The sequence below is a fragment of the Convolutriloba macropyga genome, chromosome 11 (assembly GCF_964194025.1).
Source record: "Convolutriloba macropyga chromosome 11, txConMacr16.3, whole genome shotgun sequence".
Lineage (NCBI taxonomy): Eukaryota > Metazoa > Xenacoelomorpha > Acoela > Convolutidae > Convolutriloba > Convolutriloba macropyga.
The window spans coordinates 30,703,388-30,729,698 of record NC_134478.1 but is presented as its reverse complement, the minus strand read 5'-3'; the positions used below and the strand labels follow the sequence as shown (position 1 = coordinate 30,729,698).

General features: G+C 32.0%; 2 protein-coding genes across 2 annotated transcripts in view; one reads left to right on the top strand and one right to left on the bottom strand.

Moving 5' to 3' along the window:
• Window positions 1-26,311, top strand: part of LOC142349936 (putative caffeoyl-CoA O-methyltransferase 3) — a 223,066-nt gene that overhangs the window by 79,063 nt on the left and 117,692 nt on the right. The gene's annotated exons all lie outside the window — the stretch shown is intronic.
• Window positions 4,033-9,769, bottom strand: LOC142349763 (uncharacterized). The gene is made up of 2 exons (XM_075401524.1): window positions 9,444-9,769; window positions 4,033-4,349 (listed from the first exon to the last, which is right to left on the bottom strand). Exons 1-2 carry the CDS (start codon window positions 9,577-9,579, stop codon window positions 4,138-4,140), a joined length of 348 nt encoding a protein of 115 aa, XP_075257639.1. The 5' UTR covers window positions 9,580-9,769; the 3' UTR covers window positions 4,033-4,137.

The window sequence follows — 26,311 nt, the reverse complement described above, 5'->3', positions numbered from 1 at the left end:
AGTTGAAATGTTTCTTTTATATTGGAAAATAATTGTTTTCAAAGTCATTAAAGCCAGTATCTATCATCTAATATCAGAACATCGGCTTATTTACTCTTCCAGGAACAGCCAATCAAACCGGGTCATTGTAAAGGAAAATAAATACGACTAAAAAGACAAAGTAAAAACGACAGTTAAAGACAAAATTAAAAAACTCAATTAAATTCTTCGATCAATCACCACAATCTATATTTTTAAGGATTTAAAAATTACCAATTGTGCGTTATTCTGAACGGGAAAAATGTGATTTATGAAGTGACAATAACGTGATAGTTTGACAAAATTAGGGCATGAAAAATGGGCAAATACCTAAAACTTTTTTAAAAAAATTTATGAAGTCTAGTAGTATCAAAGCCAGAACACCTTAACTTAAGGCGTAAAACCTCAATGAAGTCTAGATTTGAATTCAGCAAAAAAGAGGAGCACTATTAGATTGCTGACACTAAGCTACAAATTGACCAAAGTAAGAAAAAAATTGAGGCAAATTTCAATAAGCCATTTTTTATTTAAAAATCAAATATTTTAAAAGTCAAAACGACCATAAGCTTTCAAGCAATCAACTAGATAACCTAATTTCAAGCTAATTGGGAAAACAATAGGACCTATCACTAGTGAGTTTTGATTTGAAAAATTCTGTTATTTAATTAATATAAAAAAGATCGAATTTTTTATTAAAAAACCGACTGATGACAATCCGAGTTATTTTTGAATTGTAACGGTCCAAGATTGGTACAGAACTAGTCCTGCTAATGTTGATTGTCCATTAGGAATATTTAATTTTTGGAATGTCATTGATTTAGAAATTTTGTTTGTTAAAAAATCAAAAGTAAATGCTGCGTTTTTGATAATCAACGAATAAAGTTAGCAAAAAACGGCAAAGATTTGTTTACAGAGGACTCTCAACGGAAGTTGAAGTGGAATTAGCCCCCTTTTCAGTCTACAAAGATTGTGTTTGGGGGAGTTTGGGTGTGCACTTCCTGCAAATTTTATCAGAGTGAACTAAAGAAACTTATTTCGTGCTGTTTTTGAAAATTTTAGCCGGAATTTGTGACAAAAAAAAATTCAATTAAAATAGCCGACAATGTATTTTGTCTCTAAAAGTAAAATCATTAACATTTTCATGAAAAATTTTATTGAATTTTATCAAAATTGGCGAAATGGTGAATGAAATCAACGGAATTCACTCTATTTCCTCGAAAGTTTAGACCTCAATATCTATCTGTCAAAAACGAAAATCAAAAAAAAAATTTTTATTCCATATTCTACGCTGGACAAGCTTTCTAATGATACCAGTCTCAACTCTCTACGATGAATATATCGATCGGCCAAAATTGACTGAACAAAAAAAACCAGTTGAGTATATAGTTCCTCCCTCCTCAAGAGGGTTCGGAACAATTCAGAGTCAAAAATTTTCTTTTTAATTCCCATTAGGTGAAAAAAGACAAAACGACGAGATTTTCAAACAACACGACATCTAATTCATCAGAAATACGTACTAGAAAATAAAGCATTAAATGAATATAGTTACTCCACTCTAAGAGGGCAATAAGAACTTTACTCAATGGCACTAAATAAGAAAACCACAAAAAAATGGGGTGAACAAAAAAATCCATCTCATTTTTTTTTGAAAAAAATGTGTCAAAGTCATGAAAACCACTTATTGGACTAAATGGAGTCATTTATTGATCAGAAAACAAAATGTCCAACAAATCGAGGAAAAAGTTAATATTAGACAACTTTTTAAACGAATAGTGTCAAAAATGTAAAACCACAGCTAGGATTTTAAACCACTCATTAAATTCATATTTAAGTCCCATTAATAATGAATGATAATTGATCTCAGAGAGACTGATGGATAAGACAACCAAACGAAAACTGTATTTAGGTAAACTTCAAAATTTCGCTAATGTTTTTTTTGAAACAGTAATTGTTAAAATCAAAGAAACAGTTGGCTATGAACTGAGGGAGGATTAACATTATTAACTTATGCCTCATTAGTAATCCATGAGATCTGTCGTTAACGAGACTAAGTTGTTAGAGAACCGAAGAGCACTCACAGAAAAACGACTGAAGAAAGATGTCGAATTGCCACTCCTCAATAAAATTTAATTCTGAAAACCGAAAAATTGTTCAAATATCAAATTCTCACTCCAATGTCAAGACAGTTTGAAAAAAAAATACGCTGCAGTTCTGAATATCATTTTGTTTCGTTTAACACTCCAGCGAGAGACTGAAATAACCGCTCTAATTTGACATCTCATTGACATTAAAAATTTGAAAAGCGCGAACAAATCCTTAAAAAAAGACATTGAACAAATACAATTGAAGTTTTTGATTGTACGATTCTCACTGTTGTCACTTTTCTCCACAATTTAGGTAATTTATTTCAAAATAACTGATGTCGAAGCAAATTTAATTGGTTATTAAATTCAGAATGGTCCCTATCCATTCAATTTGTGGATTAAGAAGACAATTAGCAGTTTCAGAAAAACTTAAATTAATGTTCATATAAACAGGTAAGTCTTTGAATTGAATCTTAGCTATTAACAATAAAAATGGAGGCAATAAAATTTTAGGCTACTCAAATGCTCAAAATTGTGGAATTGGGTTACATTCATCCGTGAATGCCGGTAACAAAATGTATGCCTTTGACAAAATTTGATTTTTTGAACTCTTGTAATGTAAGCAAACAATTTGAAATTACTTTAGGTTGGAAATATAATAAAATCATGGCCAGCCAAAAAATTTGAGAATTGAAGGGGAAATCTGATGCTTTATTTTGATCTGCAGTTTGATTTAGGAAGAAATCAACAATTTTCTTTTTTTTTAAGAAAGTGCGTTAAAGTTTATTTGAATATGCCAAAAATGGTAAGAAACATGCCAAAAATGGTAAGAAACGTTCAGTAAGAAAAAATTACTCACTTTTTGGGCAAGCACGCCAGTCAAAGCACCAAAAGTTTTCTAAAAATCTGATAATTAATAATCAGCAGTAAACAAATTCTATATCTGAATTGAGATTCAAAATGAAGTCTAAGAAAAGGATAGAATTTTAAAAATACGAAAATACTAACGAAACAATGGTCTCACAAACTAGCCTAATCAGAAAGAGTTCTTACATTTTTAACCGTTCAATCTCAAAACGCAAATTATAGCGCATAAACTCACAAAAATGACAACAAGATTGAGGCGATTTAAGCCCAAACAATCAATATCTCGCATTATAACCCTTCCTATATGAACAACACCATTGCTTAGACACCAGAAAATATGTAATATTAATCAGTAAATTTATAAAATAAAATATATATTAAGTGTATTATAGTTGTTGAACATTTCCTCAGAAGATCAGATTTATTGTCAAGCGCTTGCCTCCTGCTTAAAACATAATTTCGTTTTAAATGTGCATCGCTTTCGTTTTTCAAAATCCTTTTGAAATTATTTTCGAAATTGGATAATCATTCAGCTGAGAATCAGCTGATAATCATGAAGTAAAACTATTAGCAAATGTTGTTTCCCAGCCACAATCAGTTCTTACTAAATAAGAGTTCAAAATAGTCAAACTTTTCTAAGATCGTGAAGTTTAAAAAAATGAAAGAACAGATGGCATTGTGACCTATTGCTGGAGTTGCTTTATGCTCATAATTTATGGGCAAATTTGCTATCTTTGTTTTGTAGTGAGACGCAATTTCTCCTCAAATTAAATATTTTGCTACATCATTTGAGTTTTTGTTTGAAAAATAGGAAAAGTAAATTGTTAATGAATTTGCTACTCTAGGCAATACTAATTGTAAAGTACTTCATCTGAATGAAAACGGTTACAGGTCCCATGATATTGATGTTTCTATAGTCAGCGCCTCCCCATATGAAAAGACCTTAAATGTCCAAGGGTGGGGGGGGGGGGGGGGGGTCAACGTTGACTACAACTGTGCAGTCCAGTGTCCAAATTCCTAAAGTTGAGCTGTTGATAAAAAGTCGAGCTTAAATTTTTCCATAGGCTATAAGGGGGTCAAACAGAGTTTTAATCTGATAATCTTTTTGGGCCAAAGGTAGCCTTTTCTTAAGTCGAGGTCTAGTCTTGGGTTTTTAATCTTTTATTTGTCACTCCATCGTGTAACTCCATTCAACATCGTCCTTCTCTTCAATATGAGTATTGTTGTTGAGGTCTAGATCTCGATTAACAGGATAATAGCACTCACATAAAGCTTCGCCACTCTCACTCACATCCGCACAGTGACAATTTCCGTAGCAGCATTCGTTGTCGAACTCGCATTTTTCTGGATACTTCTTACAGTCACCGTAAGCGTAAGTGACTAAGCGAAAATTAAGTACCTTTGTTAATTACAACGACAGCTTTTAACTAATCCAAATGCATCTATTCCATGATGTAATCCTATTTTATCACGACTAGCATGAAAAAAATTTAAGTAATTTTAAAAATGAACGATGCATATGTATGCAAGTCAACATGTCATAGCACTGGGATTTCTTCTGCATAACGATTTGCTTTTGCACTACTTTTGGTATTTCAAGAAAATGCAAAAGCTTGGAGAACATTCAAATTTAATTGAACTCCGGTCCATCTTGTCTTTATTCATCACTTCTGACACATATTCAAAACTTTGAAAACAGATTTTTAGCTGATTTTTCCTAAAAAGTACTTAATTATCTGAAGAGAACGAAAATTACTATGTGACGTATCTCATCTCAAAAAACCTAGAGCCATTCTGACAATCCCGGTACAATCAGCAAGGATTCCGGCAAGGACTTAAAACTCAGTAAAAGTCGATAATCAGCAAATTTAAAATCAGCGTCAACTAAACGAATAGTGACTTCATAGGCAATAAAGTGTGTTGAATAGCTTAAATTAGAAAGTTGGATTTAAAAAAAAACAAAATTGAAAAAGAGAGGACAAATCGGAATAGGTATTTCAGGAAAATGAAACTCCATAATCAAGAAAAAGGCACTCGATTTTCTACAAAGATGGCACTCGGTATAAAAGTTAATAAGGAGTTTAGGTAATGGACGTTTGCCCAGCTCATCCACATTTTACGCATAGTTGTCTGTCAAATAAGGATGAGACAGAAAACTTTCAAAAATTCAAATAATGTTCAAAAAAATTGTGTTGGAATAGAAAAAATTGCTTCTCACTCCAATAAAAAACAATAAAAAGTCAAAAAGCATCAAATAAGACCTAAACTAACAGAGTACATTTTACGTCACTAAAAACATTATGGGACTACTACTTAATGAGACTCGATAACAAGGGCACGAATTGGAACAAAAATGGCGAAATTAAGAATTACGTTTACAATTTTTGAATCCCAAAAACTTCAAATAATGAAAAGCATGAGATATCAACTGAAATCCTTAAATAGGCTTATGGTCATTCACAATTCTGAAAAGAAGACAATGAGATCTGTCCTTATCCAGAATCTGTCATTTTTCTACAAAAACAAACGACGAACACAGACGAAAAACAAAACTTCATTTATATTTTAAAAAAAATGGCTTCAAAGCCATTAGAACCAGAATTAACTCCATAAAACAGACGACATAATCAATCCGGTTATCTTTGAACACCTGTAGTGTGATTTGCTACCTGCAAATAATGAGTTTAGGCAAAAAAGTAGACAAAATAAATACAAAATGAAAATAAATTTTTCTTTCGGGAAAACAAATGTATTCAAACTCTTCAACAGATTAACTGTAAAATTCAATCATTAATTAGTTTTAAATAATTCCCCATTGAAAGCCATTAAGATCTGTTTTTAATCAAAATATGTCTCAAGTTTACCAAAAAGATCTACAAATACGGTCAAATTCAAAAACTAGATAAATTTTTTATGCGAAAAACCGATATCGAACCCATTAAGGCTATATAAATCTCATTACAAACATAAAGTGTTTTTTGTAAAAGTTTTCTTCAGAGCCCATTATCTGATATGCAACCTGTAACCAATGAGACTAGGTTAAAGGGGAAAAAAAGCAAAGTGCAAAGTTAAAATTGGGTCTATGTCTTTTCAACATATGATTTGAAAGTCGTGAAGAACTTTAACAACCAACAAACATCAGTTATCAGTTAACAAATTACGTTTTTCAACCTTTGGAAGCCGCTAGGACCTGTAATTATCCATAATTTGTTTTACGTCTTCAGAAAGAAAAAAACGACAAAAAATTCCATACTAGAGGCTGTCGAAACCGTAAAAAGCATAAACCATTCACTGAAAGTTTTAATATGTTCAAATTTGTCTTATTTCTGAACGCCAATATTGTGACATCTGACTTGTCAACAATGTGACAAGACAAAAATGTAACGTCGAAGATGGGAATAACCTTTCTGAAAACCTAAAATCATAATAGTTTTTTCATGTTATTCCATTGGAAAAAGAATGCAAGTTGTCTTTAATGACCCTAAGCTACAAATTGACAAAGTGTAGAAAAAACGAAAATGCTCAATTATCCATTGTTCATTTTGAAAACAGGTATCTCAAAATTTCAAAACGCCCATAAGCTTTCACCTAAAAAACTATATAAGTTTGTTTGAAACATCACAGTAGGCCAATTGGAACTGTCATTAGTTAGCCTTGATTTGACTTGACTCGTTCTGTAATTAACGTAAAACATAGGAAAAAATGCAAAGTTATTTTTTTTTTAAAAAAAGACGGCGACTGATTACAATCCGATTTATTTACGAATTTATTAGAACGATTAAAACCAATACTATCCTTGCTGTTCATCCATTAGGAGCACAGAAATTTTCCTAAGCCTTTTGATATAAATAATTCAACAAAATGTTGATATGGGTATCAAAAATACATTACGCATTTGGGATTAATATTGAGAAGTGAGAAATCAAAGGTGGGTTAAATGGAAGAAAGTCTGATAGGACCACTGATCTCAATATCCAACCAAAGCTGCTACTTTGATTCAAAAATTTTATTTCAAGAATACCCTCAAAGGAAGTGCAAGTAAAACTGGGACTCTTTGAAGTTATGGAAAATTGTGTCAACATTTTTTGGTTTTTTTAATCGGCAGCGTTAAAAGTGGACAAAAAGGGACTAAATAAACTTACTTGAAGCCATTTTTGATGAAAAAAACGTTGCATTTTGAAAAATTTTTCGCCCCAAACAATCAAACACTTCACACAACACTTTTTTAGCTTTGGAGTTTTGCAAAATGTGAACAAAAACATTGAAAACCTGCTAAATGTTCACAAAAATTTAACCTCCGATAACTTTGTGGAAAATACGGATATAAAGAAATGTTTTTGATTATATATTTTACGCAAGAGGTCTTTCTAACGAATGACGATGAATATGATGGTCGGCCAAAATTGACTGAACAATTAAAACCAGTTGAGTATATAGTTCCTCCCCCGCTAAATTGGTTGGGAACAAATACCTTCTTTATTAAACCTTCTCCATGAGCCTGTAATACTACACTCAAGATATAGAAAATTGATTAAAGTAAACTCTTGAACTGTGAAATGAAAGATGGGTTAAATGGAAGAAAGTCTGATAGGATAACTGATCCCAATATCCAACTAAAGCTGCTATTTATCTTTTTAATCATAAAACATTGAGTTGTTTTTATATCTTATCAGTATTTTAATAGAAGAACAACCATTAGCTGAGAACCTCAAACCAGTAACTTTCAGATACAAGAAAAATCAATAAAAAATAGTAAAATAATTTAAACAACACTTTTTTTCAGCAATGGATTGAAGTGGTTCAGTGATTTGCCCTTTTTCAGAATATGTACACAAAATAAGAATATGAAAAAGGCATTAATAAAGTATTGTTGAAACGAGTTGAAGAAAATTCAAAAGTTACACAACTGAACTGTATAAATTTGTCAGTTGAAAGTTTGAATAAAAAACGTTGATTCCTTTTAATTTTACATGTTTTTGATTTTTTAAATTTTTTTTGATGTGTCAGTGAGATTCTAATGATGCATTAACCATTTCGTTTTCGAATGAAATTGTCTTTTGCTTATATTCTGTTTGTTAATAGTTTTGAACAAAGTCAGTTAACATTGTGTTTTTGTTCTGTACATTTTTTGAGCTCGGTATTTTCTTTTCAAAGAAGAAGTAGTGTTTGAATGTGAAATCGTGATCATTCAATTCAAACCATAGCGATTGATAGTTCAAGCATAAAATGTTTTTGAGGCTAATTGAGACTTTGGCAGTCTAACTCAAAAAATCATTAGCTAGGATCAAGTGACAGTTTTTGGAAGCTAAGAAACGATAGGTAAGAAAACAAGCAATCAAGATTATTAAGCTCAGTAATGCTTGGAACGAGAAACGAGGGCGAAAAAATTTAGTTAATACTGTTATAACCCGACCACTTAGAAATTAAAAACATTCTACTAAAGACTGAACTCCGGGCAAAGGAAAGACAATTAATGATTAGGTATCTTAAACACTAATTTTTGTAATAGAAAGTACCCCTGAAATGAAAAAAGAAAGTCCTGGACAGATATTAGATATTAAAAAGTTATTAAAAAGTGTTCTTGACCGGTATATGTTATAAAAGGAACTGATTTGACTATAATAGTTATTTATGACTTTGACTGGAAACAAAACCGCTGTCCTTGAGTTTGAATCAGCGATACTCTCAGTCCTTGACTTAGGCTCGGTTAGAGAAAGTCCAAGAAAGTCTATATTTTACAACTGTCAGAATTGATTGTTTTGAATTTAATGTAGTCAGTATATTTCTAATTCTTAAAAATCTCTTCAATGTGCCAAAAACATACAGCACCAATTTTTTTTTAAAAAAAAACATTACTTTAGTCATAAATGGTAGGAATTTACCCTTACTTCTGTCAATTTAGTGGTTTAACAATGTCTTAGAGTACCCTCCTGAATTGTTTTCATGAAAAGAAATAGAAACAGCCGCAGTATTTGTAAGTTCATGATAAGAATTAATCTCGATCTTTTTTCTCCATGATCTCCATGAAAGGAATTAGTCTAGACAAATTGAGAGTTATTAAGCAATTGGTTGAATTTATGAAAAAGATTTGGCTTGACTTAGGAAAAAGAAAAAAGCTCGGCTACGAAAAGAACTTGGTTCGAATTTAACTAGATTCCTCGACCATGCAATTAAAGTCAAGAAACCATATCTAAGATATGCGGTTTTTAGGTCTCTTAGGATACAATATAACCGATAAGATCTTAGAGTTTTTTGTTTTTAACTTTTCTTTTAAACTTCGTCATCATTGTGTAATCCAGCATAGAGAGGTCTGTCTCTGACGCCAATAAGATATACATTTTTTGTTCTGTGACAGAAAGGATATCCTATTTATATTGTTTCATATTCATAAACACTATACACTTACCTCGATAATCACATTTTTTTCCATCTCATTTTCGCTTAGATAAGTTTAAAAAGAAACTTAAATCCAACTTTCGGCCCTCTTTGGATTGATGGCTTCGTTGCTCCGTTCTCTGGAATTCTTGAAGTCCAGCCAGTTGCGGGACTCCGCTGGTTTGAATACCACCACTGGTGTCATCACTATCAGTAATATGATAAAGCTCAGCATTTTTCGTCAGTTTTTTAATAAAGATAAATTGTTAAACGTTTTTTAATAGGAATCGAAGGTGCTAAAGCGTTTGTCCTACTTTAAATGTTTCTCATTTCCCGCTGATTGTTTTTCCAAACCATGGTACTAAATTCCCTAACCAGAATACAATTTTACTCCTTTACTAACGTTAAATTTGAATGCTCCTATTATTCAGCTGTTGCCACCTAATTTAACAAGGAACAAAAGTTAAACTGAATTACGCGCTTTTTCTTACTCAAAAGCAAGCTCGAGAAAAACATTTTTGAGACAACTGACTACCCAAAAACTGCAGATGTTTTTGTTAGGCGAGGAGCAAACACTACAAGGCAGCGCTCCGAGCAATTAAAATGGGCCGTTTGGCTCACTATACCTCTTTAATTCCACAAAGCCTATGCTCATACATGTAAAAAGGGTCTTGCAATGTGGAATATGGCAAAAAAGGAACGATTTCCTGCTCGACTATTCTTCTCTCGCCTGATTTCACAAATTATCAAATTAGACTTTTGTGGAATTGAGCGACAAGTATCTAAAACTATCTTAGATTCCACAGCGCAAAAACTGATCAATTTCCAATTAGGACTATTTGATACAAGTCTTTAGTCTTTAGTTCCACTAAAATCAAAAATTATTTTGATCAATTCCCCTCTGATAATGTAAATTATACCGTCGCTGTTGATCATTTAAAGCTACATTTTTGTTTAGGGTCAGAAACTAATCCACCTTAAAAGACACTTTGAAAGCACCATTTCCTGACAGTGGGCGTGAAATATTGGAATTCTATCTTCTATTAAATCAATGAAGCAAAAATAAACAGAAAGTGAAGTTAGTTGGTTTTTTGTCTGAGAAGTTTACTTCTTGATTAATCCCTGTTTTCTTCAATAAATTCAGAAAATGCGAAAATCTGAGAAGAGAAAGTGACGAAATGCAGTCATTTACCTACCCTAGCCTGTTACCGACGGCTATCTTGCAAGATCTTGCAAGAATCTTGCAAGAGTATTGCAAGATTACGCAGCATCTTGCAAAATCGTGTGATACTTGCTACCTAATAATGATTCAAAAAGAATCGACTCGCAGAAATGTCCCATTTCCAGAAAAAAAGGAACAAAACATGCTGGAAAGCACTGGATGATTTTGCATTACCTTTCTTAGCTTCTGCCCAGCCATTCACACTTGGTGTGAATAAATTGAACCCTTGAAACTATTATTAAACTATTTTTGTGGAATCGAGTTTTTCAAATTCGTTATCGACGGTGAAGTTGATATGAAACTTTCTGGTTTGGCCCGAGAGAAAACTAACTTTATGGCAAAAAAATTCGACCCCAATTTTATTCGTTAAATTGTGTAAACTTCAGTAGGAGTGCTGTTCTGCTAATGGATGAATTTAGAACGGAAAGGAAGGTTGAGAAATGAGACCATTTACGATTTTAGCCAGTTACATATTTGATCAGTGAAAAACGTTATCTTATCGTAACACAAACCATATAATTGACCATTTTGCAGGAAATATAAGTTCTCTCACTCTCAACTGGTTGCTAAAAGTTTGTTTTTGTGGTACTTGCCACCTAATGAAGATTCAAAATTATTACAGAGACAGAAACGTCTAATTTAATGAACAAACAGTCGACCAAAAAGTTTTCTTTATTTAGCTGGAAGGTACTGAAGGCATTTTATTAACTTTTTCACTGCTCACTTAACCTTAACAATTCGAGCTTTGTGTGAAAGGAACAAAGCATTTACACAGTCATTGAAAACTTTCTCTGGAAATGAGTTTTTCAAACACGCTATTGAAGGCAGAAGTTATATGAAAGTTTCTGCTTTGATGCGAGAGCTCCCTCTGATGGACTGAACGCATAGAATATGATCTTTAAGTAAACTGTTCTTTGAAATTGCAGATTTTTCGACGTCTCTCTTGCACGATCTTGTAAGGTTCTTGTAAGATAGACGTCGGGATCTTGCATCTTGCAAGATAAGCGTGATTTGCAAGAACATTGCAAGATAAGCGTCAGGATTTCGTCTTGGGTGCTAGTCAAAGATAAAAACGCATTGGAATTACTGAATTAAAAGACATTTTCAAAACATTTTTTCCGAATTGCTTATCTTGTTTTTTCAGAGAAAAACTCAGATTTTGCGTTTCCCAACACGCAGTTCTGTGTGCGCCAGCTTCTGGTGGAAACTTCACTGATGTCTGTGAGTTGACGGTTAAAGGGGACCGGATAAGGAAAATAAAACTATAGGGAGAAATAATTTTCAGGGATTATTCTGAAAAAAGGTAAAACGTTTCTTTTTTGTCTTCGCGCGCACTAGTTTATAGTGACAGTTTACAAAAAGGCTGAGAAACGAAGGGTAAAAGGAAAAAATAAAGTAAAAATTGATTTATGAGGAAGAATTTGTTTCAAAGGGATTTATTTGAGATATTCTGGTTACAAAAAAAAACTGTTAAAAAAATGGTTTTTGGTGGTATCTTTTGACTGAAAAAGTGCTGTTCCTGTATAAATTACAACTTGTATTATGTACTGACATAGCACTAAAACACATGCATTAAATATCATTAGGCCTCTATAATGTAATCTAATTTTCAAAGCCTTCAGCACTTTTGATTTGTTATTCACAGGTGGCACTGGCAGCAAATCCCAGTAAAATCTAAAACAAAGCAAAACAAAATGAAAAAAAATGCTCAAATTTCTTGCTTTAATCTTAACAGCTGAGGTTTTGAAGTTGGATTTAGTTGCTTTGTTGGCAAATTCCGGAGCACATGAAGCTATTATTCAAAACATTGCCAAAAATTATTCCAGAAATTGAGAGACCACAAAATACTTCTGCAACTAAACTAAAATGACCAAATTTTCCATTTTTATTGGTTGGGGCTTGACTCCAAAGCGAACTTTCAGCATTGCCTTATGTGAATTCACATAACTGTTTACCGCATGAAGATAAAAAACGCAACTTATATTGTGTTGTTTGCAAAACGTTTGATTTAATATAAGTATGCGGCTATGTGTTCCCCTTTTCTCTCAGTTTGTAATTTGAGTTCTCAGAAGATTTTTTTGGGACAAGATACATCGAGCAAAAATCAAAAAAGATCAAAACTGTTGTCGAAGATGCTAAGATTTTGTCAAGAGATGTCAGAAAATTTTCTTGGTTTATTTCGATAAGATCTTACCAAGATCTTAACAAGATATACCATGAATTGTTGGTATTTCAAGTTCTCCGTAAGATGTTTCAGGCTTTGCGAACAGATGTCAAGATCATGCATGTCTTATCATGATGTATCGATATTTTATCAAGTGACTGAGGTACATAAAATTCCTTCTTTTTCCGATTCAAAATATTAGCAAATGAAATTGCAATACTATTGGTGACAATATTATGCAAAGCTGAAGGTCAGTCGCTTCACTCTCTCTCTCGTTAAAGCATCTGTGTTACAAAATCAAAATGAACAACTTTATAACTACGACTGTTCTTTTAGCGGATAAACTATTGAGTTCTAACTTTGACACAGAATTAAAAGAGTTTCTCTCCATGATATGTGAAAACTTGAAGACTAAGGATGCGCAATTAATTCGACTGCAAAATGAGATTGAATACCTCCGTGAAAAATAGAATGATGTCGAAAGATATACTTCGAAAGATACTATTAATTTTCGAAATTTCCTTTTTTTGTCAAACAAGGACGTTACCACGGATGTTATCGAGTTCATAAGAAATGTGCTACATGTGGAAGTTACATAAGGGGACCTAGTGGCCTGTCATGAACCAGGACTGATAGTGGACATCAACAAGCCACCCCCTATCATAGCTAAGTTTCTATATTTCGATCAAAAAAATCAAATTTGGGACGGAAAAAATTTCTTGCTGGCTTTATAAATCCTTTGAACGGAAAAAATGTGCACATGGAGGAGAGGCTTACGAAAGCTGATAAAATTTGATTAGATTACGCTTTTGAAAATGGTCTCAGAACGCAGACAAAAAACTGTCAACCACAAGTTTTGATAAAAGTTGGTGAGAAAGTGCGACCAAATAAACTAAATTGTAAGCAAGATCTTGATGATTACTTGAAAACAGGAAAATGTATACTCAGGACCAAGAAAACACAAGTTCAAAGCGAAAAAATTATTCCAAAAAAGCTATTTAGGTATCCTGGGAACTATAAATCAATGGAGAGACCACCGCCTACACCAGCACGAAAACGAACAAAAATAAGTCCTATATCAGATAATAATATTACTCAACAAATTCGCCTGATGTCAGAGGACAGTGACAATGTAATGGATTACGTTAAAGGGCTTTTGAGTTCATCGAAAGACAACAGCAACAAAATTCAGCAAAAAATTTGCAATACAATTTCTGATACTCATGTTGATGACGAAGGATGAGTGATGCTTGAACCTGTTTAAAACAAACCCCTTTTGCCCCAAAATTTTTTGTTCTAGCTTTGATAATGACGACGAAAACATATAACGGAGTATATATGGAGGAGAACGAGCTTGTAAAATTAAAGGACGCTTTTTTACTTTTTTTGAATATAAGATCGTTGCGACGCCATCATGACCAGTTGAACGCTTTAATTGAAGGTTTCTCAACCAAACCATTAGTAATTGCGCTCAGTGAGACATGGTTAACAGATAAGACCCGGCCTCACTTTATAAAATCAATGGATTTTCTAATATAGTTACTCATAATAGAAGCGGCCAAAAAAGTGGAGGATCCGCATTTTTTGTTAATGAAAAAGTTGACTTTACTGTTAAACATCTCGGTGAACAAATTGAAGGTTTAACAATTACAATTAATTTAAAACATGAGCTACGAAATATGATTGTCATTTACCGCTCAACAACATTTGCAATCTCGAGTTTTTTAGAACTTTTTGAAAATTATTTGACCACTTTTCATCATCTCAAAGGAGATCACATTGTCTGCGGAGATTTCAACATTGATTTTTTGTGCTCACACAATAGCAGATTTTTTAATCTGCTAAAATCTTTCAATTTAAATCTCCAGAACCATTTTGCAACTCGCGTATCCATAAACAGTGAAAAATGTATTGGTCATATTTTCAGTGATAAGTTTTTTACTTGCAACACGGTTAGAACTGATATTTCAGACCATTATGCTCTTTTGTTCAGATCTAACAACAGTACTGAGAATAATTGTGTCGCAACAATTTTGTACAGAAAACTTAATAAAATGGCGGAAAGTGAAATAGTTTTTAACTATTTGTTTCTCTTAAATCATGAAATAAAAAAGAAGTTGAAACAAAGCAAAGTAGATGAACAGATCAAAGAATTGACAGAAATTATTCTTGATTGTATCGAAAGATTTGCACCTTTAAGAACCTTGAGAATTAACCGCAAATATCAATGGATGACCAATCAAGTGAAAAACACCATAAAAAAACAATAATTTCAAAAAATGGTTGGAAAACCCTTCAGAAGAAAACCATAAAAAAAATTGGCGAAAACGCAACCAAAGCTATCAAAACTGCACGTCTGAGCTATTATGATAATCTTACTAAGAAGAAAGAAAAAACGAACAAAAGCCTTTTTACTGCGTTCAGTGAATTTTGCACTGACAAAAAAATTAGTCGAATTGACCATCAATCCCGAGATTTTCAATGATATTCTGCTGGCATAGGCAAAAACTTAGCTTCAAGTTTCAATGAAACTGATATTTGTTTTGGTAGGGGAATTATCAATAGCTTTGTTATGTCATCAGATAGTGAAAAAGAAGTCTCAGCTTCTATTAGATCACTGAAAAACAAAGCATCGTCTGGTCATGATGGCATTAGTAACAAAGTTGTAAAAATTTGCATCTCAGACATTTCACATCCACTAACAAAATTGTTCAATCAATGTATTAACCTTGGTTACTTTCCTTCAGAATGGAAATTGGCGAAAATAAAACCATTGTTCAAAAATGGTTCAAAGACCGACCCGAGTTGTTACCGACCCATCAGTCTCTTAAGCTCGTTGTCGAAATTGTTTGAAAAAATTTTATTTAATAGGATGATGCATTTCATTAAAAAGTTTAATATAATCAAAGAAAATCAATTTGGAGTTCAACAAGGAAAATTGTGCAAAAACGCTTTGATCGCTTTTACTGAGTTTTTAAGGAATTCGGTAGACCAAATTTAAAAGGGTTAGTATGTTTCATTGATCTAAAAAAAGCATTCGATGCCATATGCCATAAAACAATGTTAAAAAACTCAAAAAGTACGGTTTCCTAGGGAATTTTTAGAAGTTAATGAAGAGTTTTCTTGAGAATCGCTACCAGTACGTTGAATACAATAATTCTGTCTCACAAAAATTGAAGTTAAACTATGGCGTTCCGCAAGGGTCACTCTTGGGTCCACTGTTTTTCCTGTTGTACATTATTGATCTCCCGGGAGTTTGTAAGTCAAACAAAATTACTCTGTTTGCAGATTATACTACAATTTAATCTGCTGCAAAGCAGAACACTAGTTTTTTCTATAATGAAGTTAAGGAAACAAAGAGATGGCTTGAAGAGCATAAGTTGACAATTAATGACAAAAAATGCAGCTTCATGAATTTTGGGAAACGTGAATAATTGAACAAATATTTTCTGGTTAAAAACATACAAAATGTAAACACAATTACGTGTTTAGGCATCATTATAAACCACAAACTGAATTACAAAACTCATGTCGAAAAAAAAGCGAAACAGATGAGCAAGTTTTGTGGAGTTTTGTACAAAGCAAGATACTACTTTACAAAAAATCAGTTACTACTTTTCTAGGAAAGCTATGCCAAGTCTGTAATAACTTATGGTCTTATTGTTTATGGTTGTACAACTAAAACAAACCTGAACGAAATTTTCAATTCGCAAAAAAGAGTTTTTCGAGCATTTTTTTGAACGAAAATTTGATTCCGTTCAATCAATAATGAGCAAATTCAAATTGCTCAACATATTTGAACTGTATGTATCAGAAATTTTTCGAGAAGTTTTTTTGCATTTGACAGACAAATCTGTTCATAAATTTCTTAATAAGAAAGAACTTCTTGCTAGACGAGTAACTCGGAATACAACTAAAGGATTTTTACCAAGCAAACGACATCATAAAGAAACAGGAAAAAAAATCTTTACAACGACTGGCTCGCATTTATGCCGCTGAAAACAACCTAATACTAGAAAATATAGCTAAAATGAACCGCCATCAGTTAATTTTTTTGACAAAAAATTTTTACTTTCCTTTACATTTTTGAAAATCAAAATTTAATAGATATGTTTTTTTGACATGCGTTAGGTCTCGTCCAATATACTTCCGGGTTACCCACTCGATGAGACATAAGTGTACTTGGGATGCCCGCCAGGCAGTAACATCTATTATTCTATACGTATTTATATTGCTGTTCTGGTTAAATTCAATTTCAAATTCAACAATTTAGAATCAGGAAAATCATTTCCAGAAGGAGGAGCTAAAAATGATACTCTTGCTATATTTATCGTATTCCAACTGAAGTTCAAATTCAAGCAATGATTTCCTTAACCTACACTGGAATTAATGACAAACAAGAGATGAAAACAAGTTTTATTGTGTTAAAATCTCACAGGTCCTCACTTTGAGAACCAAACAGCGTTGTTTTTAAAGTTGCTCATCAGAAAGGCATCGACACACCCCAAAACACGAAATTACACTAACAAACCTAAGATACCAGCAACAGAATTTCATTCCAGTTATATTCCGTTATGATGGTACATATAATTTCACATAAATTTTTGGTGAGTTGTTTAAACAGAATGAAAATAAAAGAAAACTATAATTGTTAGCTTCTGATAATGGTATAGAAAAAAAATTCGGTATTGCCGGTTTGAAGTGCATAGACAGTTATAAATTCTTGAGTGTACCGGTTGATAAAATAGTTCTTATGTTTGGGTTCGGGACTGAACCATTAAACCGTTATGAGAACTCTAAAATGAGACAGCTACAAAAATGTAATAGGTAATCTAAAAAGTGAAGAATTTAGGTCATCGCTACTTTAAAGATTACCATCACAGAAAGATAATAATGACGTTAACAATGCGAACGGACATAAGACTGGAAGAGGAGTAACTCTAGAGTATGTGATAAATGACGTTAGATTGTCGAAATATGCTTTCCATAGATGTGTTAAAATTATTACAGATGACTAAGATCTTAGCTAATTACAATACGTTAGTATTTCTGGATATAGTTATGATTGTTGTGTAATTTTGTGCTAGATACTATTCAGAGCGATCAAATGTTGATGACTTTTCGATGACAAAGAGGTTAAATTTGTGCAATACTGGTAAGTTAGTAACAGTAAAAGGAAACTATTTTACATAGATGCTAATAACCGTATGGTTGGGCATCATAGGAAAAGTTACTTTATAAAGGCTTTGGTTAAGTTAACATGAAATTAAGAGATGTTCTATGCACAAATGAGGACTCTGATTATGGTTATTGGGTTTCTTGTGATTTTGATTACGATCATGAATGTAAAGAGAGAAAGAATTGATCACCTCCACTACCATTTAGCAAACATTTTTTACATAGATGAATGTGAATTAGGGTACAAGAAAAAAGAAAACGGTAAGAGTACAAGTCTTGGATCGAAAGGACAAATAAGAACATGGTTTGCCTGACGAAAAATTTCATTATTCGGACGGGTATAAAGATACCTAAAGATTGCAGAGTAATTAATTTTAAACGATGCATTTTATACAGAGATTAGGTTAACGGTAACCCTAACAAGAAGACCTTTATCTAAACCTGAATCAAAGAAAGATAATGTTAAACTAATTGTTGAAGCATTGCTTGATAGAACAATCCATAAAATTCTCTCAAGTTAAGTTTTTGAAGGATGAAACTAAAATAATTAAAAATGTGAGTAAGGCTGCATGTGAACATGTTGCTAGGCATCATTGTGATTTTGTAGTTGAATATGTTTTAAAAAAGTAATGATATATCACTACATATGATAAAATTATGTAAGAAAATTGCGGTGAATTTTCCGACTTGTCAACGCTAGTTGCCGCTGATCTTACATAATTTTGGCCAAATTCCTCGGCCCGGGTAGCCCTTTGTATCTTGTATCTAGTGTTTTGATTTAATTTGAGCTTTCACTTAAAGATATAGTTATGCATGACAAGAATACTGATAGTGTTGTGTTAAATTTTACTGAAGAGGAAGTTAGTAGTACGCACTTTGATTTAGGTGATGTTGATATTACAGATAAGACTAATAAAAAATTACTAATAATATTAAACATGGGTTTGGTAGTAAAGGTACAGAAGAGTTTATAGTATTAAATTGAAAAACGTACAGATTTAGTATTGGAGTTGTCAAAGAGAAAATTATTAAGAAGTGAAATAAACGTAAACATATTGATTCTTTTAATGAATTAATCTACGATAAAAAACACGCAATTGAGAATAGAATTCCAAAGTTAGATAATAATATGTGTACAGCTACTCAAATTGGGAAGAGTTAAAATAACTTTTATGATGAAATTCAACGCAAATAATTCTGTGAGTTATCATCATAAAACGAAATTCTGGCTATTTATTAAAGATTGAATAGATAAAAATTAGAAAAAACACCTGGAGTTCATACTGTTATTAACCTCATATTCAGAAATAGAATATGAATATTCTCTTTCTCTCTCTCTCTCTCTCTATGGTAAGGCTACTGGTAAACCTTAGTTTTAAGTGTAGTATTAGGTTTAGGCATAGGTTTCGGTATAACTCTTATAAATGGTTCATATTAATCTATCTCAAAAACTTTCTATTTTAACCTAATTGTTCCGACCCCACTTGTGGGGGAAGGAACTATATACTCAAATGGGTTTTTTTTTTTTGTTCAGTGAATTTTGGCCGATCGATATATTCGTCGTAGAGAAATGTGAGTGGTATCATTAAAAAGCTGGTCCAGCGTAGAATTCAAAAGTAAAAAGATTTTTTTGAATTTCGTTTTTTTCGAGGAGTTATCGAGGATTGAAGTTTTGTGTGAACAATGGGATCTTTAGCATGATTGTTCACTTTTAGTACAATTTTCTTCAAACTAAGATCTTTTTTACGAAAACATTAATTCAAATTTCTATAAAAAGAATAAATTTTGAGTTCGTAAAAGTTGAATGCAAGGCGATAGAAAGACTAGTTCTGGTCTCATAGGGAAGTTCACTATCAAAAAAAAATCGAACTCTAATTGAGAGCCCTTTTTTTAATAAAACTTTTCTCTTTTTTGCTTTTTTAAGTCACCTAGAGACAAGTCACATTTTATATCGACGTTCTATTAATGACAAAACTCCTTTATAGTCGAATGAAGCGCAATGAACAAAAAACGTCGTTTTCAAGGAATTGCTCATGTTTTTTTTTTGGCTTCGATTCTGAGTTTCCGTAATTTTGAATGAAATTTTGAATTTCTTTTTGAAGTTTTACTATTTTTTTGGAGTCCTATGGTAGGGATTCATTGACTAACAGTGCAATATGTTCCATAATGAGCATTAAGTGAACATGTCTATTTCATTGAGGGGGCGGCTAATGGCTGTTAAGACTTAAAAAATAATTTTTCGAATTTTTTTTTGAATATTAAAGAATCATAATCTTATTATAGTGAATTGTAAGTCAGTCCAGGGGTGAGAGCACCCTCTTCCTTCCTACTGCAACCAAAATTAAACTGGTTAGCGGTTTTATCTTCTATCTATTGGTTATATGACTTCAATGACAAAAAATTTCAATTTTTTAAAATTTTTTTTGGATTTTTACGTATTATTGGTTACTTTTGAAATCTTATCACATTATCCAAATATTGACAGTTCCCATTAGCTTAAAAACGATGTTCTGTGGATGACCAATAAAAATTTTAAACAAAAATTTATGGTTTAAATGGCTTCGACACGTTCTTCTTGCGTTTTTCTACTGATTTTTTGGTTTTCTCCTGTTTTTTTTTTGTTGTTTTAATAGTCATTATACTTACTGTGATCTCATAATGAATACCTATGCATGACAAACATAAATGTACTGCCACCGGGGCATCTTTGAGCGTTTTTATTGACTTCCGTTGAAAGCTATTGAATTTAATGTCTGTTAAAATAAAAATCATTTTTCAAAAATTTTATTTGAACAATAACAATTCCTAAATTTTTCTTGAACTGTTAGTGAGTTTCAGTATTGACTGGACCCACTTGCTTTTTACTGCGACTAAAAATATTCTGTTTAGCTGTTTTATCTTCTAGCTATTGGTTATATGACTTCAATGACAAAGATTTCAATTTTTTTAAATTTTTTTTTTGGATTTTTTGAATTATTGGTCACTTTTGAACTCTTTATCACATTATCCAACGATTATTGTAATCCAATTGGCTTAGAGAGGACGTTCAGTGGATCACAGAGAAAGTTTTCAGAGAATAGCTAATGGTTTAATTGTCTTCGACACTTTCTTGCATTTTTCTACTGAGTTTTAGTTTTTGCTGTTTTTGTTATTGTTGTCTGTCATAAGACTTATTGTGATGTCTTTTTAACTATCTATGCATGACAGACATCATTTTCCTCCCTATGGGTTATATCTGAGCATCGTCATTGAGCTCCGATGAAAGATTGAGTTTACTGGCTGTTAAGGGTTTAAAAATAATTTTTCGAAACTTTTTTGAAATTCAACCATTCCTAATTTTTTTTCGTGAATACTCTTGGTCATTATTGGTTCTAACAGAATCCATTTCCGTTCTACTATAGCCAAAATTAATCTGGTTAGCGGTTTTATCTTCTACCTATTAGTTTTAAAACATCAATGCCACGAGAATTCATATTTTTTTTGGGTACTTTATTTTGTTTTTCGATCCTTTTGAAATCTTATCACATCATCTTACTGCTGAGAGTCCCTATTGGTTTAGGGAAGAAGTTCAACGGATCATAAATAAAGTTTTCAGGGAAGAGCTTATGATTTGAGTTGCTTCGACATTTTCTTCAGGCACTTTTCTACTGAATTTGTGGTTTTTGCCTCTCTCTGTTGTTGTTTTCATAGTCATTAACTTGTTGTAAGGTCTTATTGATGAAATACGATTGGCAAAAAAACTTATTGTCCCCTCGAGGCATCATTTGTTGTATATACTGGCTTCCGTTGAAGGCTAATGAATTTAATGGCGTTGATAACACGTGTTTTCCCGCAATTTTCGTGCGTCTAATGTATTTGTTTATATTTGTTGATTTTTTGAAATTATATTGATAAAAAAGGTTTTCCCATTGCTCCTGAAAAATTAATTTAAAATTGAAGAGTGTTTAGTGAAAAGTTCATTTTTTTAATGCCTTCGACCCTTTTGTCGCTCAATTTTTTTTCCTGAATTCGCTGTTTTTGTTCTTTAGGTAGCCGTAAATTGCTCACAGATCTCATAGGCTTGTAATTGAGGACTGAATGAATGATGTTGCTCGAAACATTCAGTATATAGCGAATAGGTTCCTTTCGTCAGATTTAACTTCTATTCATCAATCAGATGTCCCATCGAATTTCGTGTATTTCAAGAAATAACATATATATTGATATTATGTGCCACTGTTGTTTCGTTTTTCTGAACGTTTATTGAATGGCCATTTTTTGCGTTTCTTTTTCTCTTCCTTCAGAGCAATCGCGTAATAACAGATCCCAATGGTTTTTAAATGTGGCCCAAGTAAACTTATTTAATCTTTCAGTATAAATCCTTCAACTGAAATAGCAGAAATAACAACTGAATTAAAAATACATATTCAGATGATAGCTATTGATTTTAATGGTAGCAAAGGTTTGTGTTTTCGCAAATCGTTTGTAATTTTTTGAGTTTCTCTTTAGTTTGTTTCTATGGCATAGTCTGACCACAGACGGGTGCTTTTGGTTTTGTAATGACTTTTTAGTAATTTATCAAGGATTTTTTTATTAAAAACCAATGTTTAAGATTTTTGATTTTTCTTGGTGCAAAAAATGTTGATTAATTTTTAAGTTTCGCCTCACTGTTCGTTCTTTTTGTCGGCTTGTTACCTAGTCTCGTTAAGAAAACTTTTCATCTGCTGTATAGTTAGTAAAAGGTAAACTTGTGTAGTTAAGGTTTTATCTGACTGCATTTTGACGTTGTTACCAGGTGCTTTTAAATTTAGATATTCATTTTTTGCCGCCAAAATTTTGTTGGTGCTATTTTTTTTCTAGTCTCTTCAATGTCAGGTCACGTTGGTGCTGTAATGAAGCATGGCATTAGTAATTCAATTAGTAGATAGAATGTGTAACGATTGTTTTAAACTCAAACATCTATTTTTGTTATCTCTTGATTTGGTTGACATTTTAGTCAAAAATGTAGATGAGCTCGGGTCGGAACATCATGTGCGAACGCACATTAACGAGCCGCCTTGTTCAATTTCAAATGTTTAAAAAGTTGAAGAGTAATTCATATTGTGGTGGTGGAAGGAATCATCGTGGTTCAAGTAACATCCACAGACTAAAATGCTGCAAGATAATTGTCACGAACTGTTAGTGATAGAAAAATAGAAAAAGAGTTTCTCGAAAAAACCTTTAGTAAAGCTGCACTTAAATTGGATAAGAAATTAGCTAAAAACCCACTTTAGAGAGTTATAGAGAAAACTAGTAAAATTGGCACTGTTGCTGCTACCAAAAACCCTAGAGTTGTTTTTGCCGTTCCGCCATAGTTGGTTAAAATGCTACTGGTGAAGGTAAAAAAGCAGTACAGAAAGGTAGAGATTTTTTCTTAGGTACCAAGGAAACTGCTTTTATTTTTTGGCTTTATTTTCTGCTGGATACTGTTATTGTCTAGTTAGTGTTAGTGTTAAGGTTAAGGTTTTTTGTTGAGGTTACTGTCTAGTTACTGTCAGTGTTTTCAGTAATGTTGCTTTTAACGTTAATGCTAAGGTTACTAATTAATGGATAGATTTGTTGGAATAATAAAAACTTTGTGTACAGATTATTTAACATCTCACTTAATTGTTTAGCTAAGACAAACATCTGTAAATGTTGAATATCTTACTTTATCTTAGTATGAATTGTTTTCGGAAGTGAGCCATAGAGAGAAGCTGTAGCAAAACTTGTTGGTATAGAATAAGGTGCACTTATACACGATATTTCATCCGATGTGGTTCTTGCGGTTATAGATATAGATGATTATAGGATTTCTTTTACTTCTGCAGCGTTACTGTATTTTTTTTTAAATTACTCAGTTTCTTACTATAAATTTGTGTTTCTGTTTCATAGTAATTTTTAATGTATTTTAGAATGTTAATATTATTATCGAACATATTGTTTGCTAATATCTTGTTGTTTTTCAACTGTTCGGTTTCAGATGGTATTTTAGTGTAAAGTAATGCTTGATGGTTTTCAAGTGGATGGTCTAGGTAAAAAGTGACTCCATCTAATGGTCATGTAGTTTCATCTAGATGTAATTTGTTTTCAGTTAGCTGTGACTGATTTTCCTCATTATCATGTTTAACAACTTCACCGTTAGCTTTATTTAACATATGAAGTATTATCATACCTTTTAAAAACAAGGCTATCACAATAATTTTTGTTTTCAACAGCTTTAATATCAGCAGGAGAAGCTAGGTTGAATTTGAGTTGGAAAAGTAATTATATCATTGATCCTCATATCAATGCTGTTATTATCTTCTAGGAATAGCGGAGGAGTTTTAATTGAAAGATAGTGCTGATTGCCAAAACTTTTTTGTATCTCCCTTTGAAAAGACTTTGCGTTTATCGGCTGTATTTACATAATAAAAAAATTAAAGTTAAGTTTAGTAGTCTTAAGTGTAAAGGTGTACATAACTTTGTTTTGATTGTGAGAAACATCAGTAGGTGTAATTTTAATGGCAGAGTATATGCTCTTGTAATATGTTACAATGCCCTTAGTTAGTATAATAATCCAGTAACAATCGCCATTGATAAACATTGGTTTATTGATTATTTGTATTGGTGTTCTATTGATATGAAAAAAATATGAAAACAATTTTAAGGCACCATATGTTTTGTATAATATCAATATTTGCCCTTCAAATGAAGATTGAAACTATTTACTGTAAAACCCCCTTTCCTCTATCAACCCATAACTTTTGTTTCTGGTAATCTACCATCTAGAGGAATTTAATTTGAAGCATTATAATAGAGGTACCTTTAAATGTGTAGCTAAGGAGAATTTTCTAAGAATATCTACAACTGTCGATAAGTATTTATAGGTGCTTTTGTATTTACACAAAGATGATTTAGCAATTAAATCTGCTGATAATGTTTCATCTTTTCTTTAAGGTGTTATGTTTTGTCTTTTACTTTTGTTTTTCGTTGGATGAGATTTCCCTAGCCTCAGCTGTTGTTGTACAACGCGCTTTGCTTGATCTTTGTTCATTGAACAAATGGTTGCTCTGCCTAATTACCATAATTAAAAATAAAGTTGTCTAGTTGTTTATATTTGACAGCTTGCGCTGATAGTTGTTGTTTAGATATAATGGCATCTTATCATTTAAACCATCAGGTTCTGCTTGTGTTGCTATTATTACTAAAATAACTCTTACTGACAGATGATTTCCATACAGCGATATAGAGTAGCTGTAGCATAAGTTGTTGGTATAGAATAAGGTACACTTATACACGATACTTCATCTAATGTGCTCTTGGGGTTATAGCTATAGATGATAATAGGATCTCTGTTATTTCTTCACCGTTGCTTTTTTTAGTAGTAAGTTTCATAGTATTTTTTAAAGTATTTTTGAATTTTATTACTATTGTTGAACTTATTGTTTGCCAAAATCTTGTTGTTTTTCAACTGTTCGGTTACGCTGGTATTTTAGTTTAAATTAATGCTTGATGGTCTTTAAGTGGATGTTCTGATGGGTTATTCAATTTCAATTATAGCATTTATCTTCTTTTGATTGCTACGTGTCAAGTGGATGGTAATCTAATAGCATAGCTATTATGTATTGGATAAAAAATTTTTCATCATTATTTTATTCAGATGTTTTTTTAGTCAACCTTTAATTATTTGGTGGTCCAATTGTATATTAGTAAGCGTTTGATTAGTGTTTTGTTATCAAAATCTTGTTTTAGTGTGTTACATTTATTAATAGTGTCGGTGTTGAAGTGATTGCGGAAATTAATAAGGTTTCTAATATCATTTGATTCCTCAGCAAAATTTTTAACAACTTCATCATTAACCACTGTTTCATTCAATCAGTGGTTTCATCATAATTTCTTTTCCTGATTAGTCTAGCTGTGATTTAGTTTGATCTATATGTAATGTGATTTCATCTAATTGTCATGTAGTTTCATCTAGATGTAATTTTTTTTCAGTTAGCTGTGACTGATTTTCCTCATTATCATGTCTAACAACTTCACCGATAGCTTTGTTTATCATATCAATTATTATGTTAAATTTTAAAAACAGGGCTTTCACAATGATCCCTGTTTTCAACAGCTTTAGTATCAGCAGGAGAAGCTAGATTGAAAATGTATTGGAAACGTAATAATATGATTGATACTCATATCAATGCTGTTATTTTCTTCCAGGAATAGCGGAAGACCACCTTTATTTAAGGATAGTTTCGATTGCCACGTTTTTTTGTTTCCTTGTACTTACATAAAAAAAATTAAAGTTAGGTTTAGTTGTCTTATTGTAAAGGTGTACATAAATTTATTTGGATTGTTAGAAGCATCAGTAGGTGTAATTATAATGGTAGAGTATATGCTTTTGTAATGTTTTACAATACCCTCAGTTAGTGT